At 37.3% G+C, this 25,787-nt stretch overlaps 1 protein-coding gene across 2 annotated transcripts in view; it reads left to right on the forward strand.

Annotated features, from left to right (window-relative positions):
* Positions 1 to 25,787, forward strand: part of LOC138716216 (uncharacterized) — a 94,173-nt gene that overhangs the window by 17,099 nt on the left and 51,287 nt on the right. Inside the window, exons 1-4 of one of the 2 annotated variants that reach the window (XM_069849054.1) lie at positions 3,255 to 3,409; positions 8,094 to 8,208; positions 15,696 to 15,863; positions 21,944 to 22,018. In XM_069849054.1, coding sequence (XP_069705155.1) covers positions 3,407 to 3,409; positions 8,094 to 8,208; positions 15,696 to 15,863; positions 21,944 to 22,018 — 361 coding nt within the window. In that variant the 5' untranslated portion in view covers positions 3,255 to 3,406. Of the gene's footprint in view, positions 1 to 3,254; positions 3,410 to 8,093; positions 8,209 to 15,695; positions 15,864 to 21,943; positions 22,019 to 25,787 lie in introns of those variants that run through there. The other variant, XM_069849053.1, reaches the window with a different exon arrangement.

Below are 25,787 nucleotides of genomic sequence, written 5' to 3' on the forward strand. Positions count from 1 at the left end.
TTAATTATTCCACAATATAGTCACTGGACAAAGACACAATCACACTCAACTCCCTATCAGCAGTTTTAATTATTCCACAATATAGTCACTGGACTAAGACACAATCACACTCAACTCCCTATCAGCAGTTTTAATTATTCCACAATACAGTCACTGGACAAAGACACAATCACACTCAACTCCCTATCAGCAGTTTTAATTATTCCACAATATAGTCACTGGACAAAGACACAATCACACTCAACTCCCTATCAGTAGTTTTAATTATTCCACAATATAGTCACTGGACAAAGACACAATCACACTCAACTCCCTATCAGTAGTTTTAATTATTCCACAATATAGTCACTGGACAAAGACACAATCACACTCAACTCCCTATCAGTAGTTTTAATTATTCCACAATATAGTCACTGGACAAAGACACAATCACACTCAACTCCCTATCAGCAGTTTTAATTATTCCACAATATAGTCACTGGACAAAGACACAATCACACTCAACTCCCTATCAGCAGTTTTAATTATTCCACAATACAGTCACTGGACAAAGACACAATCACACTCAACTCCCTATCAGCAGTTTTAATTATTCCACAATATAGTCACTGGACAAAGACACAATCACACTCAACTCCCTATCAGTAGTTTTAATTATTCCACAATATAGTCACTGGACAAAGACACAATCACACTCAACTCCCTATCAGTAGTTTTAATTATTCCACAATATAGTCACTGGACAAAGACACAATCACACTCAACTCCCTATCAGTAGTTTTAATTATTCCACAATATAGTCACTGGACAAAGACACAACCACACTCAACTCTCTATCAGTAGTTTTAATTATTCCACAATATAGTCACTGGACAAAGACACAATCATACTCAACTCCCTATCAGTAGTTTTAATTATTCCACAATACAGTCACTGGGCACAGGCACAATCGCACTCAACTCCCTATCAGTAGTTTTAATTATTCCACAATATAGTCACTGGGCACAGGCACAATCGCACTCAACTGCCTATCAGTAGTTTTAATTATTCCACAATATAGTCTCTGGGCACAGGCACAATCGCACTCAACTGCCTATCAGTAGTTTTAATTATTCCACAATATAGTCACTGGGCACAGGCACAATCGCACTCAACTGCCTATCAGTAGTTTTAATTATTCCACAATATTGTGACAGCGACGTGAGATTCGAACTCACGACCAGCGTCCCGCATGAAAGCAGATCGCACAGGCTGCACGGAACATTGAGTGACGTCGCGCGGTGGAGAGAAGAGAGAGGGTGTATTACGTCACGCGACGAGTTTGCGCGCCCATCTGGTGCTGGTAGAGAGGAGAGGGCTCTGGATTTCTCTGGAATGCCATCTCTAGAGACGGGAAGAACTTTCGAGGCTACGTCACTGTAGTTATAAATTACGGTCGCGAAGGAACGACAGCAGTTTCGGAGTTTCGAGTTTTTCAGTTATTCAGTCAGTGAGAAAGCCAGAGCAAGCAAGCCAGACTTGTGTGCCGGAGTTCGACTCGAGTGTGCGTCCGCATCTGCGTCAGCATCCGAAGGCCTGAGTTCGAGTGCAGTGGACCGCAGTTGGAGGGACCTGAGTTCGAGTGCAGTGGACCGCAGTTGGAGGGACCCGAGTTCGAGTACAGTGAACTGTCTCTGAAGGTCTGTGGTTCGAGATACCGTGAACTCGAGTGACTGAGATAGAAGAACTGTGAAATCAGAACTGGTAGTTCTGATTTGTAAATAGTGCTTTGTAAATATTAGTTAAGATTAACAGTTCATTGTTGTGCGTAATAGTCCAAGTCAATTGTCATTGTCGTCGGTGGAGTGCTATAACGAATGCTGTGTGAGTGAAGATCCAATTGTTGACGAGAGCGTTTAAGGTGAATTGTAGAAAGGAATTATTGTTGTGACGAATAAATTACATTGTTGTTACTAATAAAATTCACAATATAGTCTCTGGGCACAGGCACAATCACACTCAACTGCCTATCAGTAGTTTTAATTATTCCACAATATAGTCACTGGGCACAGGCACAATCACACTCAACTGCCTATCAGTAGTTTTAATTATTCCACAATATAGTCACTGGGCACAGGCACAATCACACTCAACTGCCTATCAGTAGTTTTAATTATTCCGCAATATAGTCTCTGGGCACAGGCACAATCACACTCAACTGCCTATCAGTAGTTTTAATTATTCCACAATATAGTCACTGGGCACAGGCACAATCACACTCAACTCCATATCAGTAGTTTTAATTATTCCACAATATAGTCACTGGGCACAGGCACAATCACACTCAACTCCCTATCTGTAGTTTTAATTATTCCACAATATAGTCACTGGACAAAGACACAATCACACTCAACTCCCTATCTGTAGTTTTAATTATTCCACAATATAGTCACTGGGCACAGGCACAATCACACTCAACTGACAATCAGTAGTTTTAATTATTCCAGAATATAGTCACTGGGCACAGGCACAATCACACTCAACTGCCAATCAGTAGTTTTAATTATTCCACAATATAGTCACTGGGCACAGGCACAATCGCACTCAACTGCCTATCAGTAGTTTTAATTATTCCACAATATGGTCACTGGGCACAGGCACAATCACACTCAACTGCCAATCAGTAGTTTTAATTATTCCACAATATAGTCTCTGGGCACAGGCACAATCGCACTCAACTGCCTATCAGTAGTTTTAATTATTCCACAATATAGTCACTGGGCACAGGCACAATCACACTCAACTGCCAATCAGTAGTTTTAATTATTCCACAATATAGTCACTGGGCACAGGCACAATCACACTCAACTCCCTCTCAGTAGTTTTAATTATTCCACAATACAGTCACTGGGCACAGGCAAAATGATACTCAACTCCCTATCAGTAGTTTTAATTATTCCACAATACAGTCACTGGGCACAGGCACAATCACTCTCAACTGCCTATCAGTAGTTTTAATTATTCCACAATATAGTCACTGGGCAAAGGCACAATCACACTCAACTCCCTATCAGTAGTTTTAATTAGTTGGGAGATCGTTGGTACGTTTAACCAAAGGTCCCGGGCTCTCCCAACTGAGTTGGGAGAGCGTTGGTACGTTTAACCAAAGGCCCCGGCTCAGTTGGGAGAGCGTTGGTACGTTTAACCAAAGGTCCCGGGTTCGATACCCGGCCCCGGAACAATTTTTCCCTTGAAATTATGAATTTTGCTGCTTGGGCCACCATCATGTATTTTGGGATCATCGACTTCAATTGCTGCTTTTACCAGTTCCTACTATAGACATTGGGTAGCAGTTTCCAGTCTTCTCAAAGGATGGTAGGGGGAGGACATATCGTAAACCCCGGCTGCCGCATGTAGCAGGAACACAATGGTAAGTGACAAGTAAAATGGCTGCTGCTAAGAACAACATATTTTGTGCGTCTGTTATGATTGTAACCAAATTACACGATTTTGAAGAAGATGAAAGTACTCCGATTGAACTTCACAACAGTGATCAGGATCTCTTGCTCAAAGTTCTGATGACTCAGGAGTACGTAAATTTGCATATAACTTCTACTAGCCGGATTTTAACAGAACAGTAAGTGCATGTACTTACCATTATGTTCATGAAATACCTGCATTGGCACGTTATAGCCATTTTTCTTCTGATTTAGGCTTCGGAATTTATCAATTGTAAATATATGACTATAAATTATTCGCATTCAACTCTCTACCAATATTTTTAATTATTCCACAATATAGTCACTGGACAAAGACACAATCACACTCAACTCCCTATCAGTAGTTTTAATTATTCCACAATATAGTCACTGGACAAAGACACAATCACACTCAACTCCCTATCAGCAGTTTTAATTATTCCACAATATAGTCACTGGACAAAGACACAATCACACTCAACTCCCTATCAGCAGTTTTAATTATTCCACAATATAGTCACTGGACAAAGACACAATCACACTCAACTCCCTATCAGCAGTTTTAATTATTCCACAATATAGTCACTGGACAAAGACACAATCACACTCAACTCCCTATCAGAAGTTTTAATTATTCCACAATATAGTCACTGGACAAAGACACAATCACACTCAACTCCCTGTCAGTAGTTTTAATTATTCCACAATATAGTCACTGGACAAAGACACAATCACACTCAACTCCCTATCAGTAGTTTTAATTATTCCACAATATAGTCACTGGACAAAGACACAATCACACTCAACTCCCTATCAGTAGTTTTAATTATTCCACAATATAGTCACTGGACAAAGACACAATCACACTCAACTCCCTATCAGCAGTTTTAATTATTCCACAATATAGTCACTGGACTAAGACACAATCACACTCAACTCCCTATCAGCAGTTTTAATTATTCCACAATACAGTCACTGGACAAAGACACAATCACACTCAACTCCCTATCAGCAGTTTTAATTATTCCACAATATAGTCACTGGACAAAGACACAATCACACTCAACTCCCTATCAGTAGTTTTAATTATTCCACAATATAGTCACTGGACAAAGACACAATCACACTCAACTCCCTATCAGTAGTTTTAATTATTCCACAATATAGTCACTGGACAAAGACACAATCACACTCAACTCCCTATCAGTAGTTTTAATTATTCCACAATATAGTCACTGGACAAAGACACAATCACACTCAACTCCCTATCAGCAGTTTTAATTATTCCACAATATAGTCACTGGACAAAGACACAATCACACTCAACTCCCTATCAGCAGTTTTAATTATTCCACAATACAGTCACTGGACAAAGACACAATCACACTCAACTCCCTATCAGCAGTTTTAATTATTCCACAATATAGTCACTGGACAAAGACACAATCACACTCAACTCCCTATCAGTAGTTTTAATTATTCCACAATATAGTCACTGGACAAAGACACAATCACACTCAACTCCCTATCAGTAGTTTTAATTATTCCACAATATAGTCACTGGACAAAGACACAATCACACTCAACTCCCTATCAGTAGTTTTAATTATTCCACAATATAGTCACTGGACAAAGACACAACCACACTCAACTCTCTATCAGTAGTTTTAATTATTCCACAATATAGTCACTGGACAAAGACACAATCATACTCAACTCCCTATCAGTAGTTTTAATTATTCCACAATACAGTCACTGGGCACAGGCACAATCGCACTCAACTCCCTATCAGTAGTTTTAATTATTCCACAATATAGTCACTGGGCACAGGCACAATCGCACTCAACTGCCTATCAGTAGTTTTAATTATTCCACAATATAGTCTCTGGGCACAGGCACAATCGCACTCAACTGCCTATCAGTAGTTTTAATTATTCCACAATATAGTCACTGGGCACAGGCACAATCGCACTCAACTGCCTATCAGTAGTTTTAATTATTCCACAATATTGTGACAGCGACGTGAGATTCGAACTCACGACCAGCGTCCCGCATGAAAGCAGATCGCACAGGCTGCACGGAACATTGAGTGACGTCGCGCGGTGGAGAGAAGAGAGAGGGTGTATTACGTCACGCGACGAGTTTGCGCGCCCATCTGGTGCTGGTAGAGAGGAGAGGGCTCTGGATTTCTCTGGAATGCCATCTCTAGAGACGGGAAGAACTTTCGAGGCTACGTCACTGTAGTTATAAATTACGGTCGCGAAGGAACGACAGCAGTTTCGGAGTTTCGAGTTTTTCAGTTATTCAGTCAGTGAGAAAGCCAGAGCAAGCAAGCCAGACTTGTGTGCCGGAGTTCGACTCGAGTGTGCGTCCGCATCTGCGTCAGCATCCGAAGGCCTGAGTTCGAGTGCAGTGGACCGCAGTTGGAGGGACCTGAGTTCGAGTGCAGTGGACCGCAGTTGGAGGGACCCGAGTTCGAGTACAGTGAACTGTCTCTGAAGGTCTGTGGTTCGAGATACCGTGAACTCGAGTGACTGAGATAGAAGAACTGTGAAATCAGAACTGGTAGTTCTGATTTGTAAATAGTGCTTTGTAAATATTAGTTAAGATTAACAGTTCATTGTTGTGCGTAATAGTCCAAGTCAATTGTCATTGTCGTCGGTGGAGTGCTATAACGAATGCTGTGTGAGTGAAGATCCAATTGTTGACGAGAGCGTTTAAGGTGAATTGTAGAAAGGAATTATTGTTGTGACGAATAAATTACATTGTTGTTACTAATAAAATTCACAATATAGTCTCTGGGCACAGGCACAATCACACTCAACTGCCTATCAGTAGTTTTAATTATTCCGCAATATAGTCTCTGGGCACAGGCACAATCACACTCAACTGCCTATCAGTAGTTTTAATTATTCCACAATATAGTCACTGGGCACAGGCACAATCGCACTCAACTGCCTATCAGTAGTTTTTATTATTCCACAATATAGTCACTGGGCACAGGCTCAATCACACTCAACTGGCTATCAGTAGTTTTAATTATTCCACAATATAGTCACTGGGCACAGGCACAATCACACTCAACTGCCTATCAGTAGTTTTAATTATTCCACAATATAGTCACTGGGCACAGGCACAATCACACTCAAGTCCCTATCAGTAGTTTTAATTATTCCACAATATAGTCACTGGGCACAAGTACAATCACACTCAACTCCCTATCAGTATTTCTAATTATTCCACAATATAGTCATTGGACACAGACACAAACATAGTGTCACACTTATAACTGCCTAGTGGTATTTTTAAACTTACTGACACAACTGTGCAGTGTTTCAATGAACAAACTGAATTGTCTAGAAGAAGTAATTGTTCATTATTGCTCATTCTTCTTATTGCTGATTGTTATGTTAAAAGGAAATTTACATTTTCATTGGTGTGGAATTAAAATAAGAAGATATAACACTTATAAATTTTTTGGATAGTAACTGACTCAGTCTAAGGAGGCCCCGCCCTCCCCCGACACACCTGTATGAAGCTACAACCTTCGTCTGTGAACCACTATTTCAAAAACGTCAACCTATGTTTTTAAACTTCGTCTCCAATTCAAAATCATATACTAGTACATTTACTTAAAAAATTGTCTTCCATATAACTGCAAAACAAATCCACCTGCAAAGACTCCATTTCTAGTGGTTACAAATTTATACATTCAGATCCCTTATACATATTCAAGAGAGATAGAAGCTGCAGCAATATGCCCTGTGTATTTTTTTTTTTTTTTTTTTTTTTTTTTTTATAGTAGCATATACAAGACATTATGAAGAAGTTATAATATCTTTGCAAAACCTCTTATACGTAGATTACAGTAAACAATTTCCAAAATGCTGTCATATTATCAGATTCAAGGGCAGCTAAGCAAGCTATAATTTCGCAACATTCTACAAAAGGATCTGAAATTTAGGATTGTACGAAAATGACTTATTACCTAATTAAACTACAGAAAAAAATTACTTTACAATAGATTCCTTCCCATCGACATATAAAGGGAAATGAAACACCAGACTTTTTAGCTAAAAGGTCACTGAAATTTTACAATAACTTATTCTGTAAAACAATTAATCAAAAGTAAATTCAGATTTGCTCAAAAATAACAATCTTTTGATGGAGCAAAATATAAAACCTTGAAAATTGTATTGATTATCCCAGAGACAATCCTCCAAGGACCACGTAAATCCACTTCTGCAATGTGAACGTTGACAACAGGCCATGATTGTTTGGCAAGCCACCTATACAGGATAGTAATTTTCAATACACACAGTACGCCTGTCTATTGTATGATGCAAATGAAAAGACAAACATGGAACACATCAGAAGATGTGAACCACAGTAGCAAATCACTTCATTATCAAGTGCCTAGGCATTGATTGTTCCAACAAACTAAACAGCAGTGTCATTCGCAATAAACTCTGTAATGAAGAAGTATGTGTCATCTTCACTCCCCAGTGAACAGCTGGCTGCATACAGTGCCCAGGTTCCTCATCATCTCTCAAATCCGAAGGAAAGCAGGCAAGCCATTTATCAATACTGACTTCCACAAGTGAAGAATAAAAGTAAACATCGTGACTGTTTCAGTGGCTGGACTGGTTCGTCAAAGTAGGAGATCCTGGGGCATTCTGGAGAGCTCAACCGACATATATACTGGCACAAGTGGTATTTTTGTTAGGTGCTGTGGGAAATTTAACACATGGTGAGCTATGTCATTTATACCAATTTAATAAATTTATCATCTCTAAGGTATAACAATATATGGTATGTAGACAGGTTTTTTTTTTTTTTTTTTTTACTTCGTATCTGTCAAAGGCAAGCGTGCTAACCTTTTAATGCATCACATCACTTCAATGAAATGTAGCTCTAACGGTAAATAGTTGACATCCAACCTTAAGGTAGGCTCTAATACAACAGGAAGAAGAATAGACTCAAACAGTAACTTGCGGATATCCACCCTTAAGTTAAACCCAAATACAACAGGCAGAAGAATGGACTCAAGTTCATATCCAACCTTACATAAGACACCCAACAGGTCCTAGTACAACAGGGAGAAGAATGAACTCAAACAGTAACTTATCATCCAGCCTTACAATAGGCCTAAATAAAACAAGCAGAAGAATCAACTCAAATGGTAACTGTTGGTATCCAGCCTTAAGATAGGCCCTAACACAACAGGAAGAAGAATGAACACAAACGGTAACTTGTTGAGTAGGCCAAATAAAACAGGCAGAACAATCAACTCAAATGGTAACTGCTGGTATCCAGCCTTAAGATAGGCCCTAACACAACAGGAAGAAGAATGAACACAAACGGTAACTTGTTGAGTAGGCCAAATAAAACAGGCAGAACAATCAACTCAAATGGTAACTGCTGGTATCCAGCCTCAAAATAGGCCCTAATACACTCGGGACAGAACATCTAGAAGCTTGAAGACCATTTCTTTTAAGTGATCTGACCACCCCCTCCTACCGCACTAGCAGGTACGGTACCATTCAGCTGCAAAACATTTTCTGAACAGAAGTTATTGTATTGTGACAGAACAGCTGGATCAGTGAAAGCTTTTCTGTGTGTAACAGCACTAAAATAAAAGTTCTTTTACGATATTGTGAATACAGTAGTTATATACAGTAGGTGTGATCAGCGTACAGTATAAGCGTAAATTAATAATTTACGTAATTGTGTATAATTGTACTGTGAAACTGTGATTTTTAATATAAGAATACTCTTAGATACGTGTGAATTTAGGTATAACGCTCTATATATAGCAGTGACATTTATTCTGCGTGAGTAACATTTAAGTTAAGTTTAAAAATATAATTAATAATTACACAGTATTTCATTAGTAGAATTAAGTGTACATAAAGCAGTTGAAATTATAATTTAAAATGCCTCCTATAAGATCGACATTAAAAGGAAAAAAATTGCATAGTCAAACAAAAGAAGTGATAAACAATGTATTGGAATTCATGAAGAAAGAAGCTCTTGAAGGAATTACAATTCCATTAGAAAAAGTTCAGGAGAGGGTTCTGAAAGCTACTGGTGTGTCCCGCAGCAGTGTTCAAAGAATCAGTGCGGAGGCAAAAAAAGTTGCGAGTGGTCAGATTGTTAGATGTGAAACGCCAGATAAGAAGAGAACCGTGAAGAAGAGTGTGTTAGACCTAGACGAATTCGACGAGAGTGTAGTGCGACGAACTGTATATGAGTTTTATAATACAGAGAAACGGGTTCCTACAGATCAATTAATGAGGCGTAAATTGATAGAATCGATAGGCTTTAAGGGTGAAAATTCAAGTTTGAAACAACTATTGCGAAAACTAGGCTTTCAATGGAAGAAAACTAAATCAAACAGATGTGTGCTGATAGAAAAGTGAAGAGAATAAATTATTTAAGACTTATAAAGAAATACAGATCAGAATGACGCAATATAGTTTATCTAGATGAGTCTTATATCTTGTCATCCCACGTGCATCAGAAATCCTGGTGTGACGATAGTAACAATGTTCTTCTGTCACCTGTGCCAAAAGGACAAAGACTGATTATAATACATGCTGGTGGAGAAATTGGTTTCGTACCTAATGCTCTACTCTTGTGGAAATCTCATCAGGCATCGGGGGATTATCACCACCAAATGAACCAACAGAATTATGAGAAATGGGTTCAAGAAAAATTAATTCCAAATTTACCACCAAATTCTGTAGTCATTTTTGACAATGCTTCCTATCATAATGTGATACTGAATAAAGCTCCAACATCCAACACGCCGAAAGAAGAAATGAAGAACTGGCTCAACAAAGAAGGAATTCCATACGATGCAAAAATGTTAAAACCTACGCTCTATGAACTAATTAAAATTGCTAAATCTAGAACAGTTACATATTCAATAGAAAACATTTTTATTAATGCAGGACACACTCCCCTCACGCTTCCACCATATTCGCCGGAATTAAATCCGATAGAAACAATTTGGTCCATTGTGAAAGGGTGGGTTGCACAAGAAACACGACATTTGCTCTTTCTGGTGTGCAGCAGCTGTGCGAAGAAAAGTTCAGTTCAATGACTGCAAATGACTGGGTTCCAATTTACAATCGAGTAAAGCGAATTGAAGACGGGTACATGGAAAGAGAGGTGCATTTCGACAACATTGTAGATCCAATCATAATAAATTTAGGAGGTGTGAGTGATGACGGAAGTGAAGACTCCAGCAGCAGCGATGAAATGGAAGACGTTCAGTTGGAGAACACAGATTAGCAGTTAACGTTTTCAGTTAGTAGTGTAACGAACAATTCTGCTGTGTGCGAGCTCTTCCGCTGTGACGTCACTCAAGCCTCTAGAGTCTAGATGTTCTGTTCCCGGTATACAACATAAAGAAGAACGAACTCAAGTATTAACCTGTTGATATCCAACCATAAATTGTTAACTTATAAAATGCATTTTTAGGTACAAAATGATTATAATAGATCAGATGTAGACATAGTTTCTGTGAAAACCTGAGCATCGTATGATTAATAGAACATTCGCAATCCAAGTCTAAAAGTTACAAAAAAAAACAAAAAAACAATCGTGCTGCTGGTCTTGAAGTATGTGATGTTATTGTTAACAACATTAAAGACAGATTTCAATTTTCGGACCAACTTTGAGCTTCCAAATTGTTTTTAGTTAGTAATTTCAAGGACTATGCGATTAATTTCTCAGCAAATGATCTCAGAGGTACTATCAAAGCTCACTCTACATTAAATGGAATGAAACTGAAAACCGAATTACAAGTTTTATAAAGTTGTGAAGATTTGCACAAGGCAGTCGGTGCTGCTGCTCTTTTAGAATACTTTGTGAAAAATAAAATATCGCGCACTTTCTCGGAATGTGTCATGTCGTTGAAAATAATAGTTGGGTCATTCCACCAAAAACATAATATCAGATGTCACATACAAAGTGAATGGTGAGTGACACAGTACATTCAATCATATGACGTTTTCTTATGCATTTAAAGTGATAGTGTGAATAAGTGTAAACTGTATAATGGCTAATCAAACTGAAGAACGGTATACATCATAATTCATATCTGTTAACTCAGTCTGCCAGCCAAGTACAAAGGCAGTTTGAAACACGGTTCCCAGGTGTAAAAATTCAATTATATACAACAGTACATAATCTTTATAATAAATTTCAGGCAATGGGAAGTGTTCAGCCTAAGAAACGGACAGCATAGGGTTCTCACAGAAGAAGCATTAGATGACATTGGTCACTTTGAAACAGCTCCTACAAAATCAGACACCTTTCACAACAAGTACAACACATGCTCTTCAACCAGGTGACCCTGCACGTAGGTGCACATTTTCTGAATAATATTCATAATGGACTAATAGACCCACATTTAATATTTTTCTCGGACAAGGCATGGTTCCACCTCCGTGGTTATGTGTGTTCACAAAACATTCATTATTGGAGTGGTGACAAACCCGATATCGTTCATCAAGTATCCCTCCATGACCAGGGTAACCAGACAAACCGGGACAATCCCAATTTTCACGAATTGTCCCGGTGTCCCAAGAAAGTTTTTCGGTACCGTACATCTAAATGTCCTGGTTTTTAAGAGTGATCATTTAGCTACAAAAATGTCTTATGAAGTAATAAATGTTTATATAAAGTGAAGAGCGTACATTGTGTAAGTTTATTTAAGTGTAGTTTTGTGTAGATAGCGACACGTTATAATGCTCAACGATCATAACAAGACTCTGTATTACCATTGACTCGAGAGGCAGAGAAAGTCGATCATAGCATTCCACATTCTTAAATTTCTCGGTTTGTTCCTTGGTTCTGATTTCAACTTTGTGCATTTACTACTGACGCTTATTTGTTTAGTTTTAAACTACAAATGAATATGCCTAAAAGAAAACGTGTATTCAGCAATGCACTGAAGTCCTTTTATAAGGGAAACTAGCTTTAATGATAAAGTGGGATGTACTATTTGCCATTCTGTGATATCCATAGGACATGGTGATCGTTCTGACATTAAGGATCATATTAGTACAAAGAAACATAAAGATTCACTTGCTACCAAGCTGACAATATCTAACAGATGTTCCATTATGTTCTTTCATTAATAACTAAAAAATTAAGGATTTTTGGACATCTGTTTATATGAACTTTTTTTCTTGTTTTGTTGTGAGGAACATGCCCCAAAGGTTTGTCAAAGTATTTCCGAAACACCCTGTGTCTGTGTGTGTGTGTGTGTGTGTGTGTGTGTGTGTATATATATATATATATATATAAGGGGTCCGAGATTGGAGATGGTTAACCAAAAGTACAGTGTGACACGAAACTAGTTATGCACATTTGAATGCATGCATCGTTTTCAATTCGTGGAGCAAGAAAAACAAAGTTGACATGGGTATAAATTCAGAACTAAAGGAAAGTGAAAACAATTGGAATCAGGTCCTTGAGCATATCGTGAATGTGATGTTAACACTGGCATCCAATAATCTAGCTTTTCGGGGAAATAGGTAACAAATTGGAAAATCAAACAGTGGAAACTTGTTAGAAATCATCGAACTTCTCGTAAAGTACAATCCTGTATTACGCGATCTCATAAATAAAGCAAAATCTACACAAAAGTACCCAAGTCCTTCTATTCAAAATGAGTTAATAAATGTTTTATCCCGTGCAGTTGAAAAAGAAATTGAGTTAATGACATTAAAGCTGCCCCATTCTTTTCAATAATTGCAGATACAACACAGGACATAACAAAAAAACAAATAAGTCATATATTTACATACGTTACAGTTTCACATGATGTAACTGGAAAGCCTTGTGACGTGAAGATAAATGAAAGCTTCTTAGGTTTTCGCGAAATAAAAGATCAGAGTGCATTAGAAATACAGAAAGAAATACTCAGTGCAATAGACGAAAAGGGACTCATTAACTAAATGCCATGGTCAGGGGTGTGACGGTTGTGCCAATATGTCAGGCGTATACGAAGTGTCAGAACGAGAACTGAACAAAGACAAAGAACTGCAAAATATGTGCATTGTGCAGCGCATAATTTAAATCTGGTACTTAACGATGCTGCATGTGGAATTCAAGAAGTTAGGTCCTTTTATGACACAGTGGAAACGTCGTATCTTTTCTTCAGTCATAGTATTAAAATATGGGTATCTTTTTATATCTTAAAAAAACTTTGCCGAACACATTGGTCTTCGAGATACCAGTCTGTTAAAGCCCTGCGTTATGCTTATGTCGATGTACTTAAGGCTCTGACAAAATTAATATTGATATCTAAAAAAAAAAAAAAAAAAAAGAAGAAAGGAAGAGAACAAGCTGTTGCTTTGAAAACCCAATTAGAGAAATTTAAATTCATTTTTCAGATGGTGTTGCAATGAAATATTCTAGAATGTACTAATTTAGCATCACAAATTATGCAATCAGAAAATGTAGAGCTTGATAAAGCGTATTCTCTTATTCAGAATGCAGCTGATAATTTATATAGCTACCGAAATAATTCTGAAGGAACAATGTCATCAGCTACATCTTTGGAAAAGAGCTGGGGCATTCCACCACGATTTGAAAAAATTAAAGAATTCGAAAAGTGAAAAAAACATTTTGATGAATTGTGTTAGGGCGGAGGGCTAGTAGATCCAAAGATATATTTCACAACTACTGTTTTAATGGCTGTTTGCACATTACTGCAGCCCAATTAAAAAACAGACTTCAGATATGCATAATGTTAATCATTTCTTCAAAATTATTTGCTCAAAATTTCTAAATTCTGCTTCTGACGAAGAGATTCACAATGCAGCAGTAGTTCTACAAAATGAATATGAGGAAGATTTATTCATCAATTCCCACACCAGGTAATACATTTCAGAAACGTTCTGAACAGAGAAATAGCTTCATTAACCTCTCTAGCCGACTTAACAAATCTCTTAGTAATAGAAAATTCAATCATAGCTACTAACATTCCAGACTTATGCACGGCATTTTACCTATTTCTAACTATTCCGGTTGCTGGTTTCTTCGGCCGAACGATCATTTTCAAGCTAAAACTTATAAAGAACTATCTGCGGAATTCTATGACCCAAGACAGATTTGGCGAACTCAGCCTTCTCAGTATCTAATGTGAAAGGGCTAGATCCATTGATGTCAGTCAAATCTTCAATACCTTCGCATCACAGGAAGCAAGCCGCATGATCCACTTTCACTAGAGTTCAATGTGAGTACAGTAAAGTTTTTGTAAGTACAACAAACTGCAGATAGAAGTATGTGCTTATTGAAAAGCCTACCCCCCTATTTAATTTCAATCACTATATTCTAGCCTATATTAAATATTTTGTTTTTTAATAAAATTTATTAATGATTGTTGTTATTTTGATAATCTTACAATAAAGAACGCTTAATATAACGTGGAAATATATTTCATTATGGTTGAACTCCTACCTGCTGTAATTATATTTACGTTGTTGTTAGTTACTGGTACGTTATGCACTTTATTTTAGGAGGCCCGAAATTTTAATTTTGCAGGCGGGCCTGTATCACATTTGTTACGTCTCTGGTAAAAATCATTCCCTTTAAAAAATAAATGAAAAAGTATTCAACAGTTCAGTAACATCAGAGAAGAGACCAGACAGAGAAGGGTGTACAAGGGTTCTTACGTCACTTGTTGGACACCGTTATCCAAGAGAAATGAAATTAATTGCATTCAAAGGACACCAACAAATATGATGACTACCAATGCATAAAACCGAATTAAAACTACAGAATAATTCAAATAACGAATAGTATTTCATATTCGACTTCATTTGATATTGCCCATCACTATTTATGATACATTGCAACACAAGCTGATGACTCGCAACACTAAAATGAAGCTGCCGTCACCCAGATATGGCTACACTGGACAGTATGTAGTCGAGAGATAGACTTTGGCTGTCGTATCTCACTTTCATTACCGCCATTACTCTGCATACAATGAGATCCATTGCTTGTAGCATGGTTCTCTCTCAAGTTCGTTATAATTATTTTATCAATTATTCACTCAGAGTTCTAAAATGCAGTGGTTTTATCTTATTTACATAAGTTAATTTCTCTTTTTAGTTAAATTGTAAATTATATGTATTTTATAATTTCAATTAAATATTCCTACGTTTTCTTCAATATCTGTACCATCGCCATAACTGTGTGGTTGTATTGCAGCTATCCTGAATGGTGGGAGGTTGCCTTACCTGTGGCTGGCCTCTCTGCTGCACGGCGTCGTTGTGGAAGTAGTCACCTACAATCTGCACGACATTGACAACTTCTGGCATTCACAAACTCCTGTTATTTTCCTGGGCCGTCGTTTACCACTCCATATCGTTGTTCTCTGTAAGTAAAGAATACAACACTATAAGTTATTGTATGTGTATTACCTAATCCTAGTAGACTTACTTATGGATTTAAGGAACCCGGAGGTTCATTGCCGCCCTCACATAAGCCCGCCATCAGTCCCTATTCTGAGCAACATTAATCCAGTCCCTCCCATCATACCCAACCTCCCTCAAATCCATTTTAATATTATTCTCCCATCTACGTCTCGGCCTCCCTAAAGGTCTTATTCCCTCCGGCCTCCCAAGTAACAATCTTATATTCATATCTGGATTCGCCCATACGTGCTACATGCCCTGCCCATCTCCAACATCTGAATTTAATGTTCCTAATTATGTCAGGTGAAGAATACAATGCGTGCAGTTCTGTGTTGTGTAACTTTCTCCATTCTCCTGTAACTTCATCCCGCTTAGCCCCAAATATTTTCCTAAGCTCCTTATTCTCGAACATTCTTAATCTCTGTTCCTCTCTCGAAGTGAGAGTCCAAGTTTCACAACCATACAGAACAACCGCTAATTTAACTGTTTTATAAATTCTAACTTTCAGATTTTTTGACAGCAGACTGGATGATAAAAGCTTCTCAACTGAATAATAACACGTATTTCTCATATTTAATCTGTGTTTCATTTCCTCCCAAATATCATTTATATTTGATACTGTTGCTCCAAGATATTTGAATTTTTCCACGTCTTCAAAGGATAAATTTTCCAATTTTTATATTTTCATTTCGTACAATATTCTGATCACGAGACATAATCATATACTTTGTCTTTTCGGGATTTACTTCCAAACTTTCTTCAAGTAAAATTCCCGTATTTCCCTAATAGTTTGTGGATTTTCTCCTAACATATTCACGTCATCCGCACAGAAAAGGAGTTGATGTAACCCGTTCAATTCCAAACCCTCTGTTATCCTGGACTTTCCTAATGGCATACTCTAGAGCAAAGTTAAAAAGTAAAGGTGATAGTGCATCTCCTTGCTTTAGCCAACAGTGAATTGGAAAAGTATCTGACAGAAACTGGCCTATACAGACTCTGCTGCATGTTTCACTGAGGCACATTTTAATTAATCGAACTAGTTTCTTGGGGATGCCAAATTCGATAACAATATTATATAAAACTTCTCCCTCTTTTCAAATCTATGAATAATTGATGTACAGTACCCTTATAATCCCATTTTTTCTCCAATACAATACAAAACATTTGATCAATAGTCGATCTATTACACCTAAAACCACAATGATGATGCCCAATAATTTCATCTACATATGGAGTTAATCTTCTGAAAAGAATATTGGACAGAATTTTGTATGACATCACCAAAAGTGATATTCCTCGAAAGTTACTACAGTTAGTCTTGTTCCCCTTTTTAAAGATAGGTACAATTATGGACTCCTTCTGGTATAATTTCCTTTTCCCAAATAGTTAGTACAACCTTATAAAGTTCATTTTGTATGATTTTCCGATAAGCAAGTAGTAATAATATATTAAATTGAGATGAGCCATCTATGCTTATCTAGTTTTATGTAAATTAATTATAACATGAACGTAGCCAAGCTAGCGTAGAACACACAACACGTCCAGCCATTGCACTGTAAAGGGCTAAGCTGAAAATCGCACGGTGACAACTATAATTTGTAACATTTCAACAACGGCAAACCTAAGGAAAACAATAGCCAGGAATCACAGTAACTTATATTTACATACCATGTTCCATATTGGTAAAGTGCTTCATCATGTGAAAGTGAACATACAACAACCTTGGTGTAACAACAATGCATAAAACAGGTCAATAATGATTTTAACATTTTAACATTGTACATTATGTGTAATTTTATAATAATATTTTAATAATTGAATAACTGAATTAGACAGAATAACGTCAAGCTAACCACAGTGCTCTACAAGATATGAACAATATAGTAAAGACCAATTAGTTAATAGGTTTTATTGTTAGTAATAATGAGTGTTTTTAACTATCTATATAAAACTGTTTCTCATGTTATGTTCAAATATCAAGGGTATACATTATATGTCCCACTCACACAGTCCATGTGCATCTATTTGAATATGTAATTAGGCAAACTTTCATACATTTGAAAATGGCACATCAGTGCCGAAAACGTTCATGTTATAATTAATTTATATAAAACTAGATAAGCATAGACGGCTCATTTCAATTTAATATATTATTACTTATAAAGTTAGCTAAACCGTAGTAGACTAGTGTCCAGAAGTTAAGCGTAATAAGAAAACTAGAAAAAGGAAGAAGGTAGGGGTTGTGTGATCCTTATAAATATTTATCAAGGAGTGTAACTCAGCTTATGTATGTAGGCAAGAGCATTGCCAGCTTCAAGTATGCTCATGATGCAAAGTTAAACAAAACACAGTGCATCAGACTAAGAATGTCTCATTCTGTACAGTAATGCCTGGAAATCCCAGCAGCCCTGAATGTGCTGCAACTCCAGGAGTAACACCTCCACAACAGGACCGATATCTGATCTTAACCACACACTGAAGCCGGTCAATGCCTGCAAGGCAACTATCCTCACAGCTTGCAGCTGCCTTGAGCGAACTGTACACAGCTGATCTCTATGGTGGACGTCCAGTAGTGTGTGTGCCTCACTTACACCAGTGAACAGAAGAGCCCATTTACAATGGAGTCACCAGCAACGAAATTGGACCCCAAATAAATGGAGGAACGTGCTCTTCAAAGATGAGTCCAGATCCAGATTTCACACGGATTCCCCTCGCGTATTCATCTGGAGAGAACATGGAACATGATTACATCCCAGGAACATCGTGGAAATGGATCAGTGGCCGGGCTTCATGTTGATGGACATGCTGCTATTGCCCAGAGGTGCAGACAAGCAGAGTAGCAGTCGGCCCAGGCTTCGTGCACATCAAGCCAACCTGATGAATTTTTTGAAGGTAAAGATATCCACTGCATGGACTGGCCAACGATGTCGCTGGACATGAATCATACTGGGCATGCCTGAGATGTCTTAGACAGAAGAACTTCAGCCCACCAGCCTCCACCATGGACGATCCCAGAGCTCTAAACTGCTCTTCGTGAGGAATGCAACCAACTGCTAGCAGAGCATGTCACGTCATTGCGAAGCATGTGTAGCAGTCAGGGCTAACCACAAACCAAATTAACTCTTTTTTCATTTTCAGAATTTTGATATTTTTTGCATATGTGTTTCTGCAGTAAAAAGAATTAGAATAATTTCAAGAGTAAAATTGTTCTGGGGCCGGGCATCGAACCCGGGACCTTTGATTAAACGTACCAATGCTTACCACCTGAGCTCAGACACCGAACGGTTGGTACGTTTAACCAAAGTTCCCAGGTTCGATGCCCGGTCCTGGAACAATTTTTCCCTCGAAATTATTCAAATCAACTTTACAGGGAGTTATACCTGAAAGCTTGATTTGCAGTAAAAAGAATCTTACTAAAACAAAATTAAAACATCCTGGAAAAACGCTAACAATTTTGCTTCACTTTTTCATTACAAATTAATCGGAAGAAGATTGGTCTCCAGAAAATTAAATCAACTGCCATTCAAAAGTGCAAAAGTCGTTATGAGAGTTTGCTACTTCAAGGCAAGAAGTAAAAGTTAAATGACACAGTTACTGTGTGTACTTCAAAGTAAGAAGATAGATTATCTTCTTCAAACTATAGACGTATAACACTCCTAAATATTGCATATAAAATATATGCGAGAGTACTATACAGGAGGCTAAATCGGTATGTAGAAGAGAGGATAGGAGTATACCAGAGTGGAATTATATCAGGAAGGACCAGATATTTACATTAAAACAAATCATGGCGAAATGCAAAGAAGGCAATACTGACCTGCATCTATTATTCATTGATTTCAAAAATGCGTATGATAGTATAAATAGGACAGAGTTAGTGTCTGCAATGATACAATTGCAAATACCATTTAAATTAATTAGATTAACAATGGAAACAATGAATAGAAATAAAAGCAGGGCCAAAATAGATTCAGAACTGTCAGACTCCTTGGAAATAAATAAAGGATTGAGGCAAGGGGATCCACTGGCCTGCCTTCTTTTTCATATAGCCTTAGAGAAGGTAGTGAGATCGACTGGAATACAAATAGGGAATACAATATTTTATAAATCAGCACAAATTCTAGCATTTGCTGATGATATTGTCATCATTAGTCGAAACCAGAAAACTTTATGTGAACATTTCTTAAATTTGAATGAAGTGGCACAGACGATGGGAATGGTAGTGAATATCCACAAAACCAAATATATGTTCATGGCCAAACAATATTACGAGGAGGAGAATCCCTTTCAGTACAAGAATATGAGTTTGAACGAGCCACGCAGTTCAAATACTTAGGATCAATCGTGACGGCAGTTAATAATATGGATGCAGAAATTAAAACAAGGCTATTAGCTGCAAATAGAAGCTATTATGGAATGGCAAGACTATTTAGGTCTAGAATTCTCCAAAGGTCAACAAAGATCCAACTATATAAAACCCTAATAAAACCAGTATTATTATATGGAGCAGAAACATGGACCATGTCGAAAGCAGAAGAAAATTCTCTTAGATCTTTTGAAAGAAAGCTGCTACGTAGACTATTCGGTCCAATAAATGACAGAGGTTTGTAGCGAAAGAGATACAACAGCGAAACAGAATGTAACATAACATAATGGCCGCCTTAAAATCCTCGAGAATAAAATGGTTGGGGCATGTAATGAGGAATACGGAGAACAACATCCGAAAAAAGGTACTATTCAGTGAAATGTGGGGACCTGGACGACCCAAATTGAGATGGTTGGATGGCGTGACAGATGATTTTGCAAGAATGGGTATAAGAAATTGGAGAAGAAAAGTACAGGAGACAAATGGAGGAAGATTGCTGAAGAAGCCAAGGCCCACTTAGGGCTGTAGTGCTGATGATGATGATGATTATTATTATTATTATCATTATTATTATTATTATTATTATTATTATTATTATTATTATTATTATCAAAGTAAGAAGTATGAATAAAATTAATGCAAACTGATTTCATGTAAGTTGAAACTATTCCTTGGATCATCAAAATCACGAGAGTTGAGAACTTCCAAACAAGGAGAACAATTTTATTGTTTTTTCCCAATTACAGAGTTCTTGTGTAGTCTGAATGCAAACTACGAGTAATTTCATTTAATTCAATATATTCCCTATTCAGGAAACAACACAAAGCATTTCCAGTAAGTATAAATCATATTTTAAAAACCCAGCAAGGTGTAACACACTGGACTTGCATCAGGATTCAAAGTCTGCAGCCAGCCAATCTTATCAAGATTTTTACTGGTTTCCTCGATCATGAAATAACTAGCAATCTACTTATTTAAAAATAATGTAAATGCTGCATTGGTTAAGATGTAAGTTAGGAGTTCCTGAAAGGTGGGAGGTTGCCTCACCTGTGGCTGGCCACTCTGCTGCACGGCGTCGTTGTGGAAGTAGTCACCTACAATCTGCACAACTTCTGGCATTCACAAACTCCTGTTATTTTCCTGGGCCGTCGTTTACCACTCCATATCATTGCTCTCTGTAAGTAAAGAATACAACACCATAAGTTATTGTATGTGTATTACCTAATCCTAGTAGACTTACTTACTTACGGATTTAAGGAACCCGAAGGTTCATTGCCGCCCTCACATAAGCCCGCCATCGATCCCTATTCTGAGCAACATTAATCCAGTCCCTACCGTCATATCCAACCTCCCTCAAATCCAATTTTAATATTATCCTCCCATCTACGTCTCGGCCTCCCCAAAGGTCTTATTCCCTCTGCCTCCCAACTAACAATTTATAACTTATGCATTTCTGGATTCGCCCATGTTACATGCCCTCCCCATCTCCATGTCGTAGAGTTGTAACTGTCCCTCGATGGAAAAGTTATTATTTCTATCATCCAAATTAAAATCTACCACTAATGACTTTGTCATCATGAGTGATGCACCTAGTCTTCGAGGTGCCTGCACCTCAGAAATGTAATACAAGACTAACCACCACAGCATACTGAGCTACACATTATGTTCGATTTCAGATCCTGTATTCATTTACCATGCATCGATTGCCGTGTCAAAACTGAAGCTGCCAACATGGGCTGAACCATTTGCAGGTAAGAACGAACAACGCACACTACATATTTCTAATACATTGTTAATTAGATACAGATATATGGAGTAATTGAAATCCTCTTTATCGCAAATGATAACGTACTAGCATTTTACTTCTTATCCCTCGAGATACATCATGGCTAGTTAGAACTAGCATTCAGATTGTACTTGCTGCCGTGTTGTGTAGAGGTTGTTCATTATTTCTTCATCTCAAACCATAGCAATGAAATTGGAAGAAAACTGAGAAAAGCGCAATATGACAAAAAACCTGCGACCACTGTTGTTCATTCTACCTTAAGGCTGGGGAGATTCAAGGCATGATACTGCTGCCAGGGGCACATCATTGATATCAATTAATTATTAACAAAACAAATCATTTATCATTATCTCTTTCACCAGGATCATTAATATTACCTATTTAAAACATTGTGAAGATTGAAAGAAAAAACAAAACTGAGATGGTTTTTTGCACAGTGTGGCAGCATATTTAAAACTGAAATACTACGATTACATAAAACAGAAATCAGATTATTTTTTTTCACAGTGCAACAGCATATTTCATTACAATGGAAACACTATCAATACAAAAAACAGAACTAAAATGATTATTTACACACTGAACCACAATATTTAAAACTAAAACACTGCGATTACATAGAACTGAGATGGTTCTTTTGCACAGTGTGGCAGCATATTTAAAACTGAACACTATGATTACACAAAACAGAACTGAGATGGTTCTTTTGCACAGTGTGGCAGCATATTTAAAACTGAACACTATGATTACACAAAACAGAACTGAGATGGTTCTTTGCACAGTGTGGCAGCATATTTAAAACTGAACACTATGATTACACAAAACAGAACTGAGATGGTTCTTTGCACAGTGTGGCAGCATATTTAAAACTGAACACTATGATTACACAAAACAGAACTGAGATGGTTCTTTGCACAGTGTGGCAGCATATTTAAAACTGAACACTATGATTACACAAAACAGAACTGAGATGGTTCTTTGCACAGTGTGGCAGCATATTTAAAACTGAACACTATGATTACACAAAACAGAACTGAGATGGTTCTTTTGCACAGTGTGGCAGCATATTTAAAACTGAACACTATGATTACACAAAACAGAACTGAGATGGTTCTTTGCACAGTGTGGCAGCATATTTAAAACTGAACACTATGATTACACAAAACAGAACTGAGATGGTTCTTTTGCACAGTGTGGCAGCATATTTAAAACTGAACACTATGATTACACAAAACAGAACTGAGATGGTTCTTTTGCAAAGTGTGGCAGCATATTTAAAACTGAACACTATGATTACACAAAACAGAACTGAGATGGTTCTTTGCACAGTGTGGTAGAATATTTAAAACTGAAACACTATGATTACATGAAACAGAACTGAGATGGTTCTTTGCACAGTGTGGCAGCATATTTAAAACTGAACACTATGATTACACGAAACAGAACTGAGATGGTTCTTTGCACAGTGTGGTAGAATATTTAAAACTGAAACACTATGATTACATGAAACAGAACTGAGATGGTTCTTTGCACAGTGTGGCAGCATATTTAAAACTGAACACTATGATTACACAAAACAGAACTGAGATGGTTCTTTGCACAGTGTGGCAGCATATTTAAAACTGAACACTATGATTACACAAACCAGAACTGAGATGGTTCTTTTGCACAGTGTGGCAGCATATTTAAAACTGAACACTATGATTACACAAAACAGAACTGAGATGGTTCTTTGCACAGTGTGGTAGAATATTTAAAACTGAAACACTATGATTACATGAAACAGAACTGAGATGGTTCTTTTGCAAAGTGTGGCAGCATATTTAAAACTGAACACTATGATTACACAAAACAGAACTGAGATGGTTCTTTGCACAGTGTGGTAGAATATTTAAAACTGAAACACTATGATTACATGAAACAGAACTGAGATGGTTCTTTGCACAGTGTGGCTGCATATTTAAAACTGAACACTATGATTACACAAAACAGAACTGAGATGGTTCTTTGCACAGTGTGGTAGAATATTTAAAACTGAAACACTATGATTACATGAAACAGAACTGAGATGGTTCTTTGCACAGTGTGCCAATATGTTTAAAACTGAAAAAAAGAGTTCCAGCTGCTTTGGTAAAAATCTGGATTTACAGAAGATAAACATTTTATGGCATTATTACGTCATTTCCACTATGAAATGTATTTCAAATTTCTGCCTCAGCCGCCATATGAAAATTCGATTGCTATTAATCAATTGGAAACTTGACTACAATCGCTTTGGTTTAAATTTATCGATTAGTGTAGGCAAACTATCAAATGTACTTCGTTATACTAAAATAGCTTGGCTAAACATTCAGCAGGTTGCAGGTAGCAGGAAAGAATCGTAAGAATCTCATTGTTTTGCTGTGTTATTGTTATTATTATTACTATTATTATTATTGTCCCATGCCTTGGCATCGTGGTTTAAGGCATCTTGTCCAGGACTTGCATTATGGAATGGGCTGGTTCGAGTCCTCATGGGGGAAGAAATTTTCTCATGAAATTTCGCCCAGTGTATGGGACCAGTGCCCACCCAGCATCGTGATGCACTTGGGGAGCTATGATAGGTAGCGAAAACCGGTTGCGAATGCCAGCTATAACAGCTGGGGGGGTTCATAGTGCTAACCACACGATACCTCCATTCTGCTTGGATGATCGTCCACCTCTGCTTCAGCATGTGGGTGTGAGGCCAGCAGCCGGCTGGTCAGTCTAGGCCCTTCACAGGCTGTAGCACCACGGATTATTTATTATTATTATTATTATTATTATTATTATTATTATTTACTACTGTGACTATGTCACCAAAACATAAAACTAAATTTAAAGACGAGTATTCAGCAGAATTCCCTGCAATGAAGAGAGGTCACAACGAGTAAGAAGTGGAATGTAAATTCTGCATGTAGGTTTAAGGCGAGGAAGCACTGAAATTTGTATTTTCCATAGTTTTTAACCAAACGATTTCAAATTTTTACTTCATAATTCATATTGTAAGTGAAACACCTGTACCAAGTTTCATTAGATTATCTCGATTAGTGTTTGAGATATTAATTATTATTACATTAATTTATTCATTATCGTATAAAAATTGTTATTTAAAAAAAAGTTTTTGGAGAAAATTTATAAAATTATTTTTGTATACTCCTAAGTGTTGTACTAACAAAGTGACATTTATGCTTTTTGTTTTATCATGTTTCTTTCTTCTAAAAAAATATTATTTTTCATATTTAAGAAAAATAATGAATTTTATTATAATTATTATTTTCTTTTAATGATAGCACAGCTCCTGCATGCAGATTGGAAGAAAGCATACGTCACTATTTTTATTACACATTCGTTTATATGTGTGGCAAATTTCAACCCTATTGAGTCACAACTTCCTTTGTAATAGGCCTTTGAAGTTGTCAGCACATTAAAAATTTTAAATGGGAGAAAAATAACATTGAAATAAAACATGCTTCCAACATGATAGGCTATGTTACCTTAGAATTGGCCAGCTCCATATGTGGTTCCCTCTGCTCTCTTTTTCTGGTGTTGAGAAGCCATTTTAGAGAACTTCAACCTTTTCCTGACTGAACGGTATCCAGTATTGTGTGTTACTTCACTCTGATTAATTCTTCGCTTGTCGCGTTGCACACTTACTTTCACTCCACCCTCACTCATGTCCAAGCCAGTTGCAGATTCTTTAGTTTTTCACTAAC

This window comes from Periplaneta americana, chromosome 16 (assembly GCF_040183065.1).
Source record: "Periplaneta americana isolate PAMFEO1 chromosome 16, P.americana_PAMFEO1_priV1, whole genome shotgun sequence".
NCBI classification, from domain to species: domain Eukaryota; kingdom Metazoa; phylum Arthropoda; class Insecta; order Blattodea; family Blattidae; genus Periplaneta; species Periplaneta americana.